This window comes from Artemia franciscana, chromosome 17 (genome assembly GCF_032884065.1).
Source record: "Artemia franciscana chromosome 17, ASM3288406v1, whole genome shotgun sequence".
In the NCBI taxonomy this organism is placed as follows: Eukaryota; Metazoa; Arthropoda; class Branchiopoda; order Anostraca; family Artemiidae; genus Artemia; species Artemia franciscana.
In genome coordinates this window covers 42079874-42096036 of record NC_088879.1, presented here as the reverse complement: position 1 = coordinate 42096036, position 16163 = coordinate 42079874, and the positions used below count along the sequence as shown (strand labels likewise).

General features: G+C 31.6%; 1 protein-coding gene across 1 annotated transcript in view; it reads right to left on the bottom strand.

Annotated features, from left to right (window-relative positions):
• Positions 1 to 16163, bottom strand: part of LOC136038254 (DENN domain-containing protein Crag-like) — a 150499-nt gene that overhangs the window by 5553 nt on the left and 128783 nt on the right. Inside the window, exons 25-28 of the mRNA XM_065721371.1 lie at positions 14008 to 14177; positions 12208 to 12357; positions 11517 to 11681; positions 8807 to 8898 (exon numbers count right to left, since the gene is read on the bottom strand). Coding sequence (XP_065577443.1) covers positions 8807 to 8898; positions 11517 to 11681; positions 12208 to 12357; positions 14008 to 14177 — 577 coding nt within the window. The remainder of the gene's footprint in view (positions 1 to 8806; positions 8899 to 11516; positions 11682 to 12207; positions 12358 to 14007; positions 14178 to 16163) is intronic.

Sequence of the window (16163 nt, the reverse complement as noted above, 5' to 3'; positions counted from 1 at the left end):
TTAAGTCACCCTAGTTTGCATTTTAAAATAACTTTTCTAAAAAGAATCAGTGGTAGGTATAATTTAACCCCCCCCCCCGTCCAAAATAATCATGAGTTAAAATTACATAATGTGATAGGGAAGTGCCCAGAATTTATTTGTGAAACGAATAAATTTCTGGACGAAATATTCAGGAGGTGGGGAAGTATTTTCTTTTACAGTTAGCATGCAGAATTTTCTGAAATACATTTTAGAATTAAGTTGGTTAAATTGGCTTATAAGAAATCCTTTAAAATGATATTCTTGATTTATATTAATCAAGATATTATATTTTATATTTTCATGATTTTTGGCAAATAGCCCAGAGAAAGTTCAAGTGCAATCTTTTCAATGCAGTTTTTTTTTTACAAAGAATGTTTGAATGATCGCTTTGTCGACTTCTATTTTCTTTTTTTGGAAAATTTGCACGTTTCGGATAAATTCCAGTAAAATGTCATATTGTTTGCTATTTTTCTTCGCATTTTATTGCAAAACCAAATAAAAGGTCATATTGTTTCCTATTTTTTTTAGTACCTTTTTTACGGAAAGGGTAAGTAAGTTGGCTATTTCAAAATAAGTGTCTATAGTATTGGAATAATTATATTTTCCTTTTCTAGGCTATTTTCTGGGGCACCATTGGAGAACCCTATTTCATATTTTTAAAATGTTACGACAAAGTGAATATAAGATCCACTAATCTAATTGTATGATCCAATTTCCGTTCAAAACTATGAATCGGACAACCTATTTTATGTCCCAGTGCAGCCCTTTAATCACTTATGACTCTTTCAAAGGGAACTAGAACTTTAAATTTCCAATCGAATGAGCCCCCCTTCAAATTTTCTACAACAACCCCACGTTTCAGAGCCATACTTGACCATTTTCATTATTTTAGCTTCTAATATTCTAATCTTGGTTTACAGACTTATATTCCTGTACCTCCAAAATTTTTTCACAGTAACAGCTATAGCTGCAACCAAGTAAAGAGCTGACCATGACCCATAGTAATCAAAAGGTGAAAAACACGTTTTTTTTTAAAGCCTAGTAATTGAAAACTACCATTTATTCAGGAATTGTAATTATTATTTCGATAAATATAGTTGTAATAAGTTATAAACATAATATTATACTATAATATTGTAAATAATAGGAAATTTTGTCTTTATGTGTCTTTGGTAAATGTTAATCTTCAATTAGTTCGCTTTGATGGATTCTATGAGAAAGAACCACGACAATCACAAAGAGTTATTACTTCAGTTTTTACTATTAGCGCTCGATCGATCTTCACTCGATGATTTTTTTTTTCAATAGGCTTAATTATATTTGATTTTATTCGGCAAACTTTCTGCATATTTATGCTAACAAACTGTTCTGTATTAAAAATGAAATTAAGTTTTAAAGTGCTTTTTTTAAGTATTCAGAAAACGGATCAGTCATTTTAAGGAACTCAAATTCAGAAAAATTCATCTGAACTACTCCAAGTATATTTTTTACATCATTCGTATGAAATACTGTTGGAAGCCAAACAGCCCAAGAAACAGCCCAATTGGCTCACAATTGTAAAGCAAGGAATGGTTAAATGCAGAGAATTACAGATTAACAGTAGAATCAATAGGAATTTGGCTTTCCTAAATACCAACAAGGGCTGATTTGACAACACTGCTGGAATTTTCGTATGAAATACTGTTGGAAGCCAAACAGCCCAAGAAACTAATATTGGCTCACAATTGTAAAGCAAGGAATGGTTAAATGCAGAGAATTACAAATTAACAGTAGAATCAATAGGAATTTGGCTTTCCTAAATACCAACAAGGGCTGATTTGACAACACTACTGGAATTTTCTAGAATTTCTATACGAAATTCTTTTTAATTGTCTTAATTTCTCTTTACCGACTCAATTTTACATATGGAGATGTAAAGGGCAGTTGTCCGGGGGTAAATTTTCATCGGATTGAATTGTTTAAAGGATCTTTTCATGGGAGATTTTCCCGAGTGTGTGTGGGGGGGGGGGGGCGGGTTTTCCGGGTATTATTTTAAACAATCAGAAATTAAATAAAAAAAAAACTTTTTCAACTGAAAGTAAGTAGCAACATTAAAAGTAAAAACGAACAGAAATTATTACGTATATGAGGGGGGTTGCCTACTCCTCAATATCTCGCTTTTTACGCTAGAAAAACAGTTTCTTAATAATATTTGTAAATCAGTGGGGATTATCATCTATATATATATATATATATATATATATATATATATATATATTATATATATATATATATATATATATATATATATATATATATATATATATATATATATATATATATATATATATATTATATATATAATATATATATATATATATATATATATAATATATATATATATATATATATATATATATTATATATATATATATATATATATATATATATATATATATAATATATATATATATATAATATATATATATATATATATATATATATATATATATTATATATATATATATATATATATATATATATTATAATATATATATATTATATATATATATATATATATATATAATATATATATATATATATATATATATATATATATATATATATAATATATAATATATATATATATATATATATATATATATATATATATATATATATATATATATATATATATATATATATATATATATATATATATATATATATATATATAATATATATATATATATATATATATATAATATATATATATATATATATATATATATATATATATATATATATATATATATATATATATATATATATATATATATATATATATAATATATATATATATATATATATATACTATAGGCCTTTAGAAGATGCAAACTATTTCAAACTGTCGTGTCTTAGAGTATTGAAATTACAGCGATATTACCCCCTTCATTAAAAAAAAAAATAAATAAATAAAGTGAAGATGACTTTTAATGAAACATTATTTTTGCGGCCTTGGGTCGTCTAAAAGATTTTTCTGCGAAAAAGTTCTGAATTTCCGAACCATTAAACATGTATTGATGATAGATAAAAAAAAATGAAGTTAATAAGATTTTATCCCTTTTCTCAAAGCCAATAAAGTAATATTCGTTTTTTATATATTTTTTTAAGGAATTACAATAATTAGTCGAATTGTAATCCAATCGTCTAGTGCTTACAATATATAATCCTCCTTTTTAAGGGATATCTTCTGTTTTTGGTGATATTCTTATAGAGGGTTATGCACCACTGAGAAGGCTTGTTAAAACCATCCCTATAATTTTCTAAAAATGCGGTTTATAAAATTTTCTCCCTCTTTTCAAAGTAAATAAGATATCAAGGGTAAATGAGAAAAAATCGTCAATTTCTGAAGTCGTAGCTAATAAGAAGTATTAATAAATCCTCCTCCCCATTCCCACTTCCAAAAAAGACAAGGTTGATCTGTAGCACTATAAGAAAAGATAAATTAAATATAAAAAACAAAAACAAGTGACTCAAAGTATTAGATTGCCTGTCAAAATCAAAACGAAAGACATGAGAAAAAATCGTCAATTTCTGAAGTCGTAGCTAATAAGAAGTATTAACAAATCCTCCTCCCCATTCCCACTTCCAAAAAAAAACAAGGTTGAGCTGTAGCACTATAAGAAAAGATAAATTAAATACAAAAAACAAAAACAAAAACAAGTGACTCAAAGTATTAGAGTGCCTGTCAAAATCGAAACGAAAGACATGAGAAAAAATCGTCAATTTCTGAAGTCGTAGCTAATAAGAAGTATTGATAAATCCTCCTCCCCATTCCCACTTCCGAAAAAGACAAGGTTGAGCTGTAGCACTATAAGAAAAGATAAATTAAATACAAAGAAAAAAACAAAAACAAGTGACTCAAAGTATTAGATTGCCTGTCAAAATCAAAACGAAAGACATGAGAAAAAATCGTCAATTTCTGAAGTCGTAGCTAATAAGAAGTATTGATAAATCCTCCTCCCCATTCCCACTTCCGAAAAAGACAAGGTTGAGCTGTAGCACTATAAGAAAAGATAAATTAAATACAAAGAAAAAAACAAAAACAAGTGACTCAAAGTATTAGATTGCCTGTCAAAATCAAGACGAAAGACATGAGAAAAAATCGTCAATTTCTGAAGTCGTAGCTAATAAGAAGTATTGATAAATCCTCCTCCCCATTCCCACTTCCGAAAAAGACAAGGTTGAGCTGTAGCACTATAAGAAAAGATAAATTAAATACAAAGAAAAAAAACAAAAACAAGTGACTCAAAGTATTAGATTGCCTGTCAAAATCAAAACGAAAGACATGAGAAAAAATCGTCAATTTCTGAAGTCGTAGCTAATAAGAAGTATTGATAAATCCTCCTCCCATTCCCACTCCGAAAAAGACAAGGTTGAGCTGTAGCACTATAAGAAAAGATAAATTAAATACAAAGAAAAAAACAAAAACAAGTGACTCAAAGTATTAGATTGCCTGTCAAAATCAGACGAAAGACATGAGAAAAAATCGTCAATTTCTGAAGTCGTAGCTAATAAGAAGTATTGATAAATCCTCCTCCCCATTCCCACTTCCGAAAAAGACAAGGTTGAGCTGTAGCACTATAAGAAAAGATAAATTAAATACAAAGAAAAAAACAAAAACAAGTGACTCAAAGTATTAGATTGCCTGTCAAAATCAAGACGAAAGGACATGAGAAAAAATCGTCAATTTCTGAAGTCGTAGCTAATAAGAAGTATTGATAAATCCTCCTCCCCATTCCCACTTCCGAAAAAGACAAGGTTGAGCTGTAGCACTATAAGAAAAGATAAATTAAATACAAAGAAAAAAACAAAAACAAGTGACTCAAAGTATTAGATTGCCTGTCAAAATCAAAACGAAAGACATTTAGCGTCTTTACAGTTTGAGATGTGTTTTAAGGGAGGGACCAAAATATTTCTTAAGGGGCCAAAAGGTTCCCAAATGTCTTAGACCATGACATATTAGTTTTCCATCACAGAATCTATATTTCCCTGCATTCTGATCTCGGCAAAAATTGGTATTTTATGGCACAAAGCGGTAACAAACGCCCCTTTGACTTGGCGTAACCACCTTCAACAATTACTGACTTTTTTTGGGGGGGGAGAGGGGAGAGTAGTGGTGTATTTGGAATTTTCTTTCGAAGGTGGAGCACCAGCTAAAAGCTACCGGAAGTCCAGAAACTTAACAAATTATCTCAACGTTACCACGTATAGCTTATACGGTCATTTGAAAAATATTTTAGCATTTTGTTTTAAAATGATGATCCGTTTTACGGAATAAAAACTTTTGAATTGAAAATGAGTTCTACTGTTTCGGTTAGTGCTTCGATTCCATCGTTGTCACGGGATTCACACACAAAAAAAAACACTTTATAAAACATATCAAAATGTATTTATACACATTTGTGATGCATTTTTACGAGTCACACAAACATTATGGGTGGGGAGGGGTCAAATCCCCTACCCTCCTGGATACAGCTTTGTTGTTAGCTTGACCTGGATACAGCTTGATTTTCTTCAAATAAAATTTTCTTTCAAAATGTACCTGTTTTCGAAGAATTAGAAAGTTATCTGTCTCTGAACTTAACTAGACTTTTATCTTAAATAGGACTGGTAGCGTCATAAATCAGTAGCAATAACAAAAACATTAACAAAAACAATAACAACAACATTAACAAAAAAGACGAGTTCAATAAAAAAAAGGAACTCAAAAGATGGAGTTTGGACTAGTAAAAGCTGCTACAAAGATCCATTAAATATTTAAACGTAATCATTTGAAATCAAATATGTGAATAATCACCTCATTCAATAATTTCTTCAAATTTTGTAGAAAACATTCTCTGTCTACTTTACATTTTCTTTGTGAAAATTATTCATAATAGACCTTTATAAATACCCTCTTATAAATACTCTAAGAATTATAAATACTTTATAACTCTCAAACGCCTTTGAAATTTAAGCTAATTTTTAACAAGGATCACATTTTGTTGTGCTCTAAAATTCGAAAATAATAATAATATAATAAATATAATTATTATAATTATATAATAATAATATTAGGCTAAGAGCAGCCATTGTAGTACAATAATATGAATACTATTCTTATAAAAGACTCGAAGTACATTGAATGATATTCAATTTTACTAAAACCAATATCAATTGGACTTTCCAAGTATTTCCTAGTTCATTTTCACAATGATCTATGATTCTTTTTCAAATGACGGCAAAATCAAGAATCTGTACAACAGTGAGCTTCAATGTATTTTCATTTCTCCCAAAATTTAGAACATATAGATGGCACATTTACGCAAATTGTTCAAAACAAAGAAAGACACAAAAAAGGACGAATGTGAGAGCTAGAGCGAGCAAGAAGAGTATGGCCGGTATTCGTACCGGCCAGCCTGTAGGCCATAAATTGCTGGGAACAGGCAGCTCGAGCATTTGCACTTCCCACGAGCCAAATGGGTTTGTATTTTCTTTAGATTTTTTTTTTTTATGTCTTCAAAAAGAAAGAAAAAAGCACTAGCTAGAAGCAAAAATATGAATTGCACGAGAAAAATGAAGAAGTAATGAAATAATATTAACACTAGCCTTAAAGGCCAAAAACGATGAGCGGTCAATGTCCATAGAAGAGATCTCAACGACTTCGATGTCGAAAAGCGACCTCAGAAAAAAAAAAAAAAAAAAAAAAAACAACAGTAAAACAAGGGAAAATTCAATTAATAACAAATCCAAGTATTAAACAGAAATAAAATCCATTAATCACAGCTACACTTAATGAAATAATGTAAGAATTTGTCATTACAGCAGTTAGTTTTTGCGTCAAAGTATTGATTGACTCTTAACTTTGAACAGCTTTTGATTTCAATTAAAGTTGATTTAAGAATGTTTCAAGAACTTTATTAAATACCAGATGCTCAGATTGGTTCCTGAAAGGCATATTTCAAGGTAGCCAAGGCCGTATCCAGAATATTTGTTTCAAGGGGTTATTTTTGTTCGGTAACGAGAAACTTTGCAGAATAAACAAAAATTTGTTTATATGCATTTTTGTAACTTTTTTACAAGTCAGACAGAAATTTCGGGCAGGGGGTAGACCGGTACCACCCCTCCCCCCTCTAGATATGGCCTTGAAGGTAGCTATATGTAAAGTTCTGAAAATCAAAACTGATTAACACGTGCACATGATTATTGTTACGTAATTAATTAACTCCCTTGATTAAAACAAACTATGTAAGCTTTATAATACTTGCATGTTAATGTGTCATCGCTGCTACGTCTAAAGGTCAAATTTGATATTTCCATACGTCTGAGCATATTGCCTTAAATTATTTGCCCATCAGATGCCCATCGCAAAATTTTATCGGATTTACAAGAATAAAAAAACCAGCCGGCCAAAAACACGCAGAGGTGTCCTCACTTCGACAAGGGATTCCTCTAGATATATAATGTAGATGGAGAAGATGTAAATGAGTGTTTTTGTGAGTGTATTTACTACTACTACTACTAATAACTCCCCTCAGCACCAAGCCACCTGAGGCCAACACAACTACCCATGCTCCTCCTCCATCCTAATCGGTTTAAAGCTTCCCTCTTTACACTTTCCAAGGAAGTTCTCATTTCCTTTAAACCTTTCTTTATGATATCCCCAGCCAAGAACGATCTGCTTTCCATTTAGCCCTAGACGGTTGATCGAAAAGAATAGTCTTTGGTAATTTGTAATCCTTCATCTACAGAACTTTCCCTAGCCATCTCATCCTTTCTCTCATTATAGCCGTAGAAAGCGGGATTGAGCCATACTTTTCGTACAGTCTACTGTTTGAAATGCGGCCAGTAGGCTGGGTACCCAGAACAATCCGTAGGCAATTTCTCCGGAAAACATCTAGCAAATCTTCAGCCGCTTTTCGGAGGGCACATGCTTCAGAGTCATATTTTACCACTGTCATAACTGTAGCTTCCAATATTCTAATCTTGGTTTCCAGACTTATCTTCCTATTCTTCTAAAAAAATTTTAACTGTAAAAAAAAAACACCCTGAGCTGCTCCCACCGTCTTTAACAATAATACTACCAAGGTAAGTGAAGCTGTCCACCTGTTCAACCTTTTCGTTACCCAACGTCACCTTTTCATCTTCACTTATTCCTAGCCTTAGACACTTACTCTTCTTAACATTTATTTTCAAACCTATTCTAGCACTCTGAACAGATCGTATATTGTCCCTACTAATCTTCCTTTAAAACAACACAGCAAAAGATTTTCGGTGATTATTTTATAAGTTTAAAATTGTTAGATACAAAATTTAGGGGTAAATCGATAGGTAAGGATGTAGAACTTAAAACTAACTAGATATTTTTGCAAAAATATGACAATTTCAACATACTCTCCAGATTTCATCACATCCTGTTTATATGTATACACCTCCTATATGTACGTACATACTGGTATATATGCATATCCTTATGCTTAAAACTTAAAAGCGCACGTCACGTTTTATAGCCTTACGCAGAAGGGCATAATGAGGTTAATATTGATAGGAGGGGACGGATGGGAGTCTTCCGGGTAATTTCAGAGTGAAAAAGTTCTTCCCTCAGTGTGCAGGCATGTGGCTATTTTTAATGGGATATCAAAGTCTAGAGTAGCAAGGGCATGTGGCTATTTTTAATGAGAAGCATTTTTTATTTTTATTTTTAATGAGAAGCTATTTTTAATGAGAAGCAAAGTCTAGAGTAGCAAGGGCTTCTACTCACTGTTTCTTTTCAATGAATTCCTCATCTATTTGGTCAGTTGACACCAATGGAATGTTACAGCGTTTCCACAGTTGGTATAATGGACAGACGTTCTATAGGACGAAAAAATTAATTACAACAAAGACTAATAAACCACAAATAATATTTCATGGTTCCTGTTAGTGCCAGCGGATATCGTAAAACACTGCTTTTCGTACAGACAAATTTCAACTCCTTAATTCAACTTAATACATCCTTCAGCCTAAAAAGCATTTTAAAGCTACGTATGTAACAGATATAAAAATATATGAAAAGATATGTATCATAAACTCTATTATTTAACTTTATCCATAGAAAAATCCTACATTTCTTCCTTCTAAATTTGTTTTCTTGTTGGGATACTGACTGCATGACAAACGTATATGCCACTTGGTTGTGTCCCTTCACAATTCTTCTTCCCAAAATAAACCTCTTCCTTACACAGTAGTCTTTATGATCCAATGAAATGAATTCTTTCCAACACGAGAAGTGGCCTTAAATTGATATGTTGTCGCAATTGCAATATAATGTGAAAACATCACTGATAAAGTTACAAAAAGTCCAAATGTTTGCTTTTGAAATTCATAAATAAATAAACAAAAATAGCAAAGAAAAACCTAAGAGAGTTTGCGGTCGCGTGAAAATCCACATAAGTACTAACCTTTAAAATAAAATAATTAATTAAATCTAACTGAATTAAAAATAATAACAGGTAAATGAAAATACAAAAGAAAAAATTGCATCAAATTTACTCTCCATCGCTCATCAATACTAACCCCCTCCCCTCTCCTCACCTCAAAGCAACAAAGACATAAAAGAACACCTTTTTTAACCCCCCCCCCCCCCCCCCTCGAATCTATCTTAGGTCTATTTATACCTGAATACCACAATGTTTAAATATTTTTTTGGTTGTTTCAAAATCATGACGTTTTTGAGGCTGTACGACATTTTCCTCAGTGTTGCAACGTTAAACCCTGGAAACAAATACGTAAACCTAATAAGTAAAACTTTTTTTTCTTTTTTTCCATTGAAAAAGAAACGATGTTACTAAAGTAACTAAAGTAACATGTTAAACCCTGAAAATAATTAAGTAGAACTAATAAGTAAAACTTTTTTTCTTTTTTTCCATTGAAAAAAATGATGTTACTAAAGTAACTAAAATAACACGTTCAACCCTGGAAATAAACAAGTGAAACTAATAAGTAAAACTTTTTTTTCTTTTTTCCATTGAAAAAAAAAATGATGTTACTAAAGTAACTAAAGTAACACATTAAACCCTGGAAATAAATACGTGAAACTAAGAAGTAAAACTTTTTTTTCTTTTTTTTCCATTGAAAAGAAAAATGATGTTACTAAAGTAACATATTAAACCCTGGAAATAAATACGTGAAACCAATAAGTATTTTTTTTCTTTTTTTACACTAAAAAAAAATGATGTTACTAAAGTAATAACCTCTTCAGTTGTTTAGTGCCATTATTTTTTGCTGATTTTTCACGCACATTTTCTTCTTTTTTTTTCACCCATTACTACTAGAAAACTGCAGAGGTACATACAAAGGTCTTTTCGCTAAAAATTGAATTCCTGGTTTATTCCTCTAACATATATATGTTATATATAAGGTTTGTTATATGTATGTTAAGTTTGTTATATATAAGTTATATATAAAGTTATGTCATATATAAAGTTTGTTATATATAAGTTAAGTTATATATATGATAAGTTTATGTTATATATATGTTAAGTTTTAAGGTTAGTTAAGTTTGCACTTAACAAACCAAAGAATCAGATTTTATTTTCACTGTCCTTGGTACTTTAAGTAATAGCTGTTACCGGTGGTTTTTGTTTACGCTACCAATCTTGTCATGCAGCTTATCTTGACTTCACAAGTACTAATACTCCAAGATGGAAATACATGCTGATAGACGGATCATGAATAAAAACATCATCATTAAACGTGATCGAGGTATTAACAGAAGCTAACAGTTTCATTCCTTCTTCTTTTTTTTTTACATATATCAGAGTTTGAATTTATAATCTATGTAGACCAACCTTTATTTTAGATGAGCCAATACATGGCAGGTATAAACATATTTCTTCATGTATTTACGAGTTGTCTGCTGCTGAGTTGGCAAACATTCCCACAAAATTGCCGAGCTCTCATATCTCAAGCATTCTAATCTACACTCTATATAGTACAATCTTTATCTTAAAAGAGTCAATATATGACAAGTATGAACATACTTCTTTATGTATTCGCGAATGGTCTGCCGCCGAGTTGGCAAATATTGCCACAAAATTACCGAATTCCCAGATCTCAAGCGTTTTAATCTACACTCTATGTAGTACAACCTTTATTTTAAACAATTCAATATATGGCAAGTATGAACATACTTCTTTATGTATTCGCAAGTTGTCTGCCGCCGAGTTGCCAAACATTGCCACAAAATTACCGAACTCTCAGACCTCAAGCGTTTTAATCTACACTCTATATAGTACAATCTTTATTTTAAACGAGTCAATATATGGCAAGTAGGAACATACTTCTTCATGTATTCGCAAGTTGTCTACCGCCGAGTTGGCAAAAATTACCACAAAATTACCGAACTTTTAGATCTCAAGCGTTTTAATCTACACTCTATGTAGTACAATCTTTATCTTAAAAGAGTCAATATTTGACAAGTATGAACATACTTCTTCATGTATCCTCAAGTTGTCCCACTTGCAGTGGACACTGACTGTTGACTGCCGCCTTTCGTCTTCACTGTCCGAATCACCAGACTCAACACAAAATACCTTCGAACCCAGACAGAGTTTGGGCATGTGAGATTGTAGGCCGACTCGCTCAAAATACCAGATCTATAAAAAGTGAGACAAAATTAAGGTAAAAAAGCGCTAGAAAATTCCCCTCCACTCTAATTATGAGAAATGCCCCAGATATCAGTCGATTGAACTCTGGGAACCAACGTAAATATGTCAGGGCATTATACAAAAGTCATTAATAAAAAGAGCTAGGTTTTGATAGAAAGTCCAGATAATTATGACCATAAATCTATTGAAATTGTTGAATTACTGTATAATTTTGATACGTAATTTATTTGTTAGAATATCTAAAGCTCTAATTTCGCAGAGACAAAATAGCCTACCTAAGACATTTGTTAGCAGAATCTACAACTTCCTACGTATTCTTTCCTAGACATTTGGAGACCAAAAGGGGATAAAAACGAGAGCAAGTAAAGGAGGTAAGGAGGGGAGGGAGAGGGGAAGAGAGAGAGAGAGAGAGGATAATACAATAAGAATGCTCAATCAATACAATGGAATTTCTGTCTTATGTCTCTCAGGTAACACATTCGCATGCCCCAAATAAGAACCAAGCAAAATTTACCATGTTCCAATAAATAACGCCATGTTCATCAACAAAACCAGGACTAGATAATGTGTCGTCTCCCTCGTGCCTGAGGACATACTCCAGTTCACGTCGAACAACTAACGGACTTATGAATGGAACTGTTATTGGTTGATGCAGGCGTGGATTCTAGAAAAATAATACATTCCTCAGTTTAGATATCACAAAGAAAAACAAGGTAGCTTCAAACAAGGGCATTGACGACATTAACATGCAGATGGTAGTATGTAGATGGCAGTACATGTAGATGGCAGATGGTATTAACATGCAGATAGACGCGTACACAGAAGTTCATTTCCGCGAGCAAGATACGTTGGTTTAAACTCCCAAAAAACAGGAGAATGAAAAGAAAAATATAGGGAAGATTGAAGAAGGTAAAACAGTTCAAAATAGGGATGAAACCTTTTTATTGACAGTGAACAGATATAAAATTTAACTGGATATTTCGAACACATATACAGTGTTCATCATCAGCAGTAAAACTCAGAGTTTTACTGCTGATGATGAACACTGTATATGTGTTCGAAATATCCAGTTAAATTTTATATCTGTTCACTGTCAATAAAAAGGTTTCATCCCTATTTTGAACTGTTTTACTTTCGTCATGGAAAGGCAGTGTGGTCTTCGAAGTTATGTATGGGAAGATTGAAAGAATATAGTCTTGAATTGAAAGATATTGTAAGACTTGAAAGAATTTTGAAAGAAGAAAGAAGATTGAGGGTCTAGGCTAGATTCGATTGCGTGTTCGTCACTTAATAAAAAAAAAGAAGGAAAATAAGAAATCAATCAGATTATTCATTTAGGATCCTAGCGTTCAGGCGACGTACGCTAGATTATGTCATACTATAACTTGTCTTCACACTTTCGCGATATGGTTCAGAAGGACTTACTCTATTTTCTGTTATTATTTTAAAGGACCAGTTGATTGGTTTATTCTTTTTGTTATATATATTTGTCTATAAATATATATATATATATATATATATATATATATATATATATATATATATATATATATATATATATATCATATATATGTATATATATATCATATTTGTCTATTCACAGTTCATCTAGTTGGTAAGTCGAAACAACGATACACATTTAGCAACGATAAATATTTAGTAACAATGATGCATATTTATTATCTATGTTTAGAATCGGCTTTACCATTAAAATCTTTTTCAGTGCAGGAAACGAAAAAAAGCTGAAATTAATCTTGTCTTTTGACTTACGAAACATAACGATACATATTTAGTAACGACAAATATTTAGTAGCATTGATGCATATTTATTATCTATACATGCATGTTTAGAATCAGCTTTAACATTAAAATGTTTTTCAGTGCAGGAAACGAAAAAAACTGAAATTAATCTTGTCTTTTGTTGTATTTTTATGCACCCTACAAATAATTTACCAAATGATCGTCGCGGTCTTTAAATCTTATTTTTATATAGCCCGATTTTACATCTAATACCTACATTTTTAGGATTTAACTTCTGAGAGTCGCTTTGACCTAGTTCTCTGCCTTTCTGTTATACAGTTTTTTTTTTGTTTATTATTATTGTTATTATTTTTATTATATTGCTAGTAAATATATTGTGTACAAGTTTTAGTTCAATTTTATTATTTTAGTATTTCTACTGATGACAGTCGTTGTAGAAGCGATCGAAATATCTAGACTTTTGCACCTGTTTTTTCACTGTCTAATTAAATGGATTTATCCCCCTTTGAACATTTATTTGTTCACCATTTCTAATTATTTGGAAATTCATTACCTGTTCCTCTCGGTCAGGTACTTGTTCAACGAGTCGGTCTAAACAGTCACTTATACTCCTGGGTCTCCTTGCTAAAGACGAGTCGGAACATATACTTTTGGCCCCTTCACTATCGCAGCGACGATGGCCTTTTGCTGTGTTTTCTACACTACAGAAACCAGAATCGGTGCCTATTCAGAAATTAAAAATCAGTAATTATTCAGAAATTAGAAAAATGTGTTCTCTACACTACGGAAACCAGAATCGGTGCCTATTCAGAAAGAAATAAGAATTTGTTCAGAAAGTAGAAAAATGTGGTCTCTTCACTACAGAAACCAGAATCGGTGCCTATTCAGAAATTAGAAATTATTCATAAATTAGAAAAATATGGATACTACACTACAGAAACCAGAATCGGTGCCTATTCAGAAATTGGAAATTAGAAAAATTTACTGGTTGCCTGATGTACATGATTAGAAATTAGATGATGATGATCAGAAATTAGAAATTAGAAAAAATTACTGGTTGCCTGATGTACATGTGCAGTTCTTCATACCTGAAGAACTGTGATAGAATATCAGTATTAAGCTAAGTCTGACCGAGGACGCTCGAGCAAATTTGCTTTCACGCGAAGATTGATGTCGAAGGAAAACGACGAAGCGACATCGTTGTTTAAAGTTCGGCTTTGCTAGATGGTTTCCTTTCCAAAAACAGATCTTTATTTCAGATAGCATACACGCTTAAACAACCCAGATATTGAATTTTTATCACTGCATAAAGTTTTATGTACTTTAAACACAGATTCACGGACTCGGGAAACATATTTTTCAATTCTGATCCGAAAAGAAAATGAACCGAGTGTAGGTGGCCGCAGGAACCGGGGCTTAAGGTTATTAAAAATACAGGGAAGCTCAGTAATTGCTTAATGAATATATTCGAAAAAAAAACACATAACTCTGTAACTTCCATTAAGTCGAAGTATCAGTATTAACTTAAAATCTGATAAATATTGTCGAGCAAAATCGATATCAACCAAAGACTGACGTGGAATGAAAATGACCCAGCGACATAGTTATTTGAACATCGATTCCCCGAGAAGATTTCCCTCTAAAAAAGAGGTCTTTATTTTGGATAGCCCACGCACATAAAAAAAAGCTCAGACAGTCCGGAAAGAAAATGAACCAAAATTGGTAGCTCCAGGAATCAGTGCTTAAGATTATTAAAAAATTCATGCAAACTCATTGGATGCTTTAAGCAAATATTAAAAAAAAAATAATTAAATGAATGGATATCGATATCGATGTCATTCGAAGAATGATATCGAGTGAAAACGACCAAGTAATGTCGTTATCTGAAGCTCGACTTTCCTAGAAAATTTCCCTCTAAAAAAAAGGTCTTTATTTTAGATAGTCTTTACACATAAAAAAAAGAGTAAATATTTTATCACTGCATAAACGGGAAATTTGGTTTTACTTTCAACAGTCTCCCTGGTTGGGGAAGTAATTTTTTTTAACTCTGAGCCAGAAAGGAAATAAACAGAATAATGTTGACCCAGGGAGTCTGTGCCTAAAATTATTAAAAATTTAGGAGATAAAATGGATGGATCAGCATTAAGCTAAAATCCGACCGAAGAAGGTCGACCGACGATGTCAAAAGACAATTAATGTCGAGTACAACCGACCAAAAGACGTGTTTATTTGAAATTCAGTCGATGAAGAAATTGAAGAAATGCTGATACTGGAAATAGCAATAGCTGGGAATAGAAACACCTCTGAACAGAGATACTGGTGAAATAAGAAATAGTCATTTGCATTTTAATTTTATTAAACGAAAAGCTGATAGTCTATTCGTCCCTGAGATAAACCCTGTATCTAAAACCTATATAAACCCTATTTCACAACCACAAAATGAGACGGGTCGCTCACCCCTCAGATCCAAAAGAGCTTGCACACAAGAAGCACTGATTAAAATAGACAGAATATGGTCGTAGCTTCCTTAAGTAGCTAAATTACGTTCATTCGCTTGAAGAATTAAAAGAATTTTCCTTAATCAGTCATTCAGTAGTATGGAATTAGAGTTTTGAACTTGTTATTCGTATATATTGGTAATTGGCTCGCTCTTGAAATCGGGTTTTTAAAGTGTACAATTTTGTTAATTTTGAATTTTATTTGTTTGTT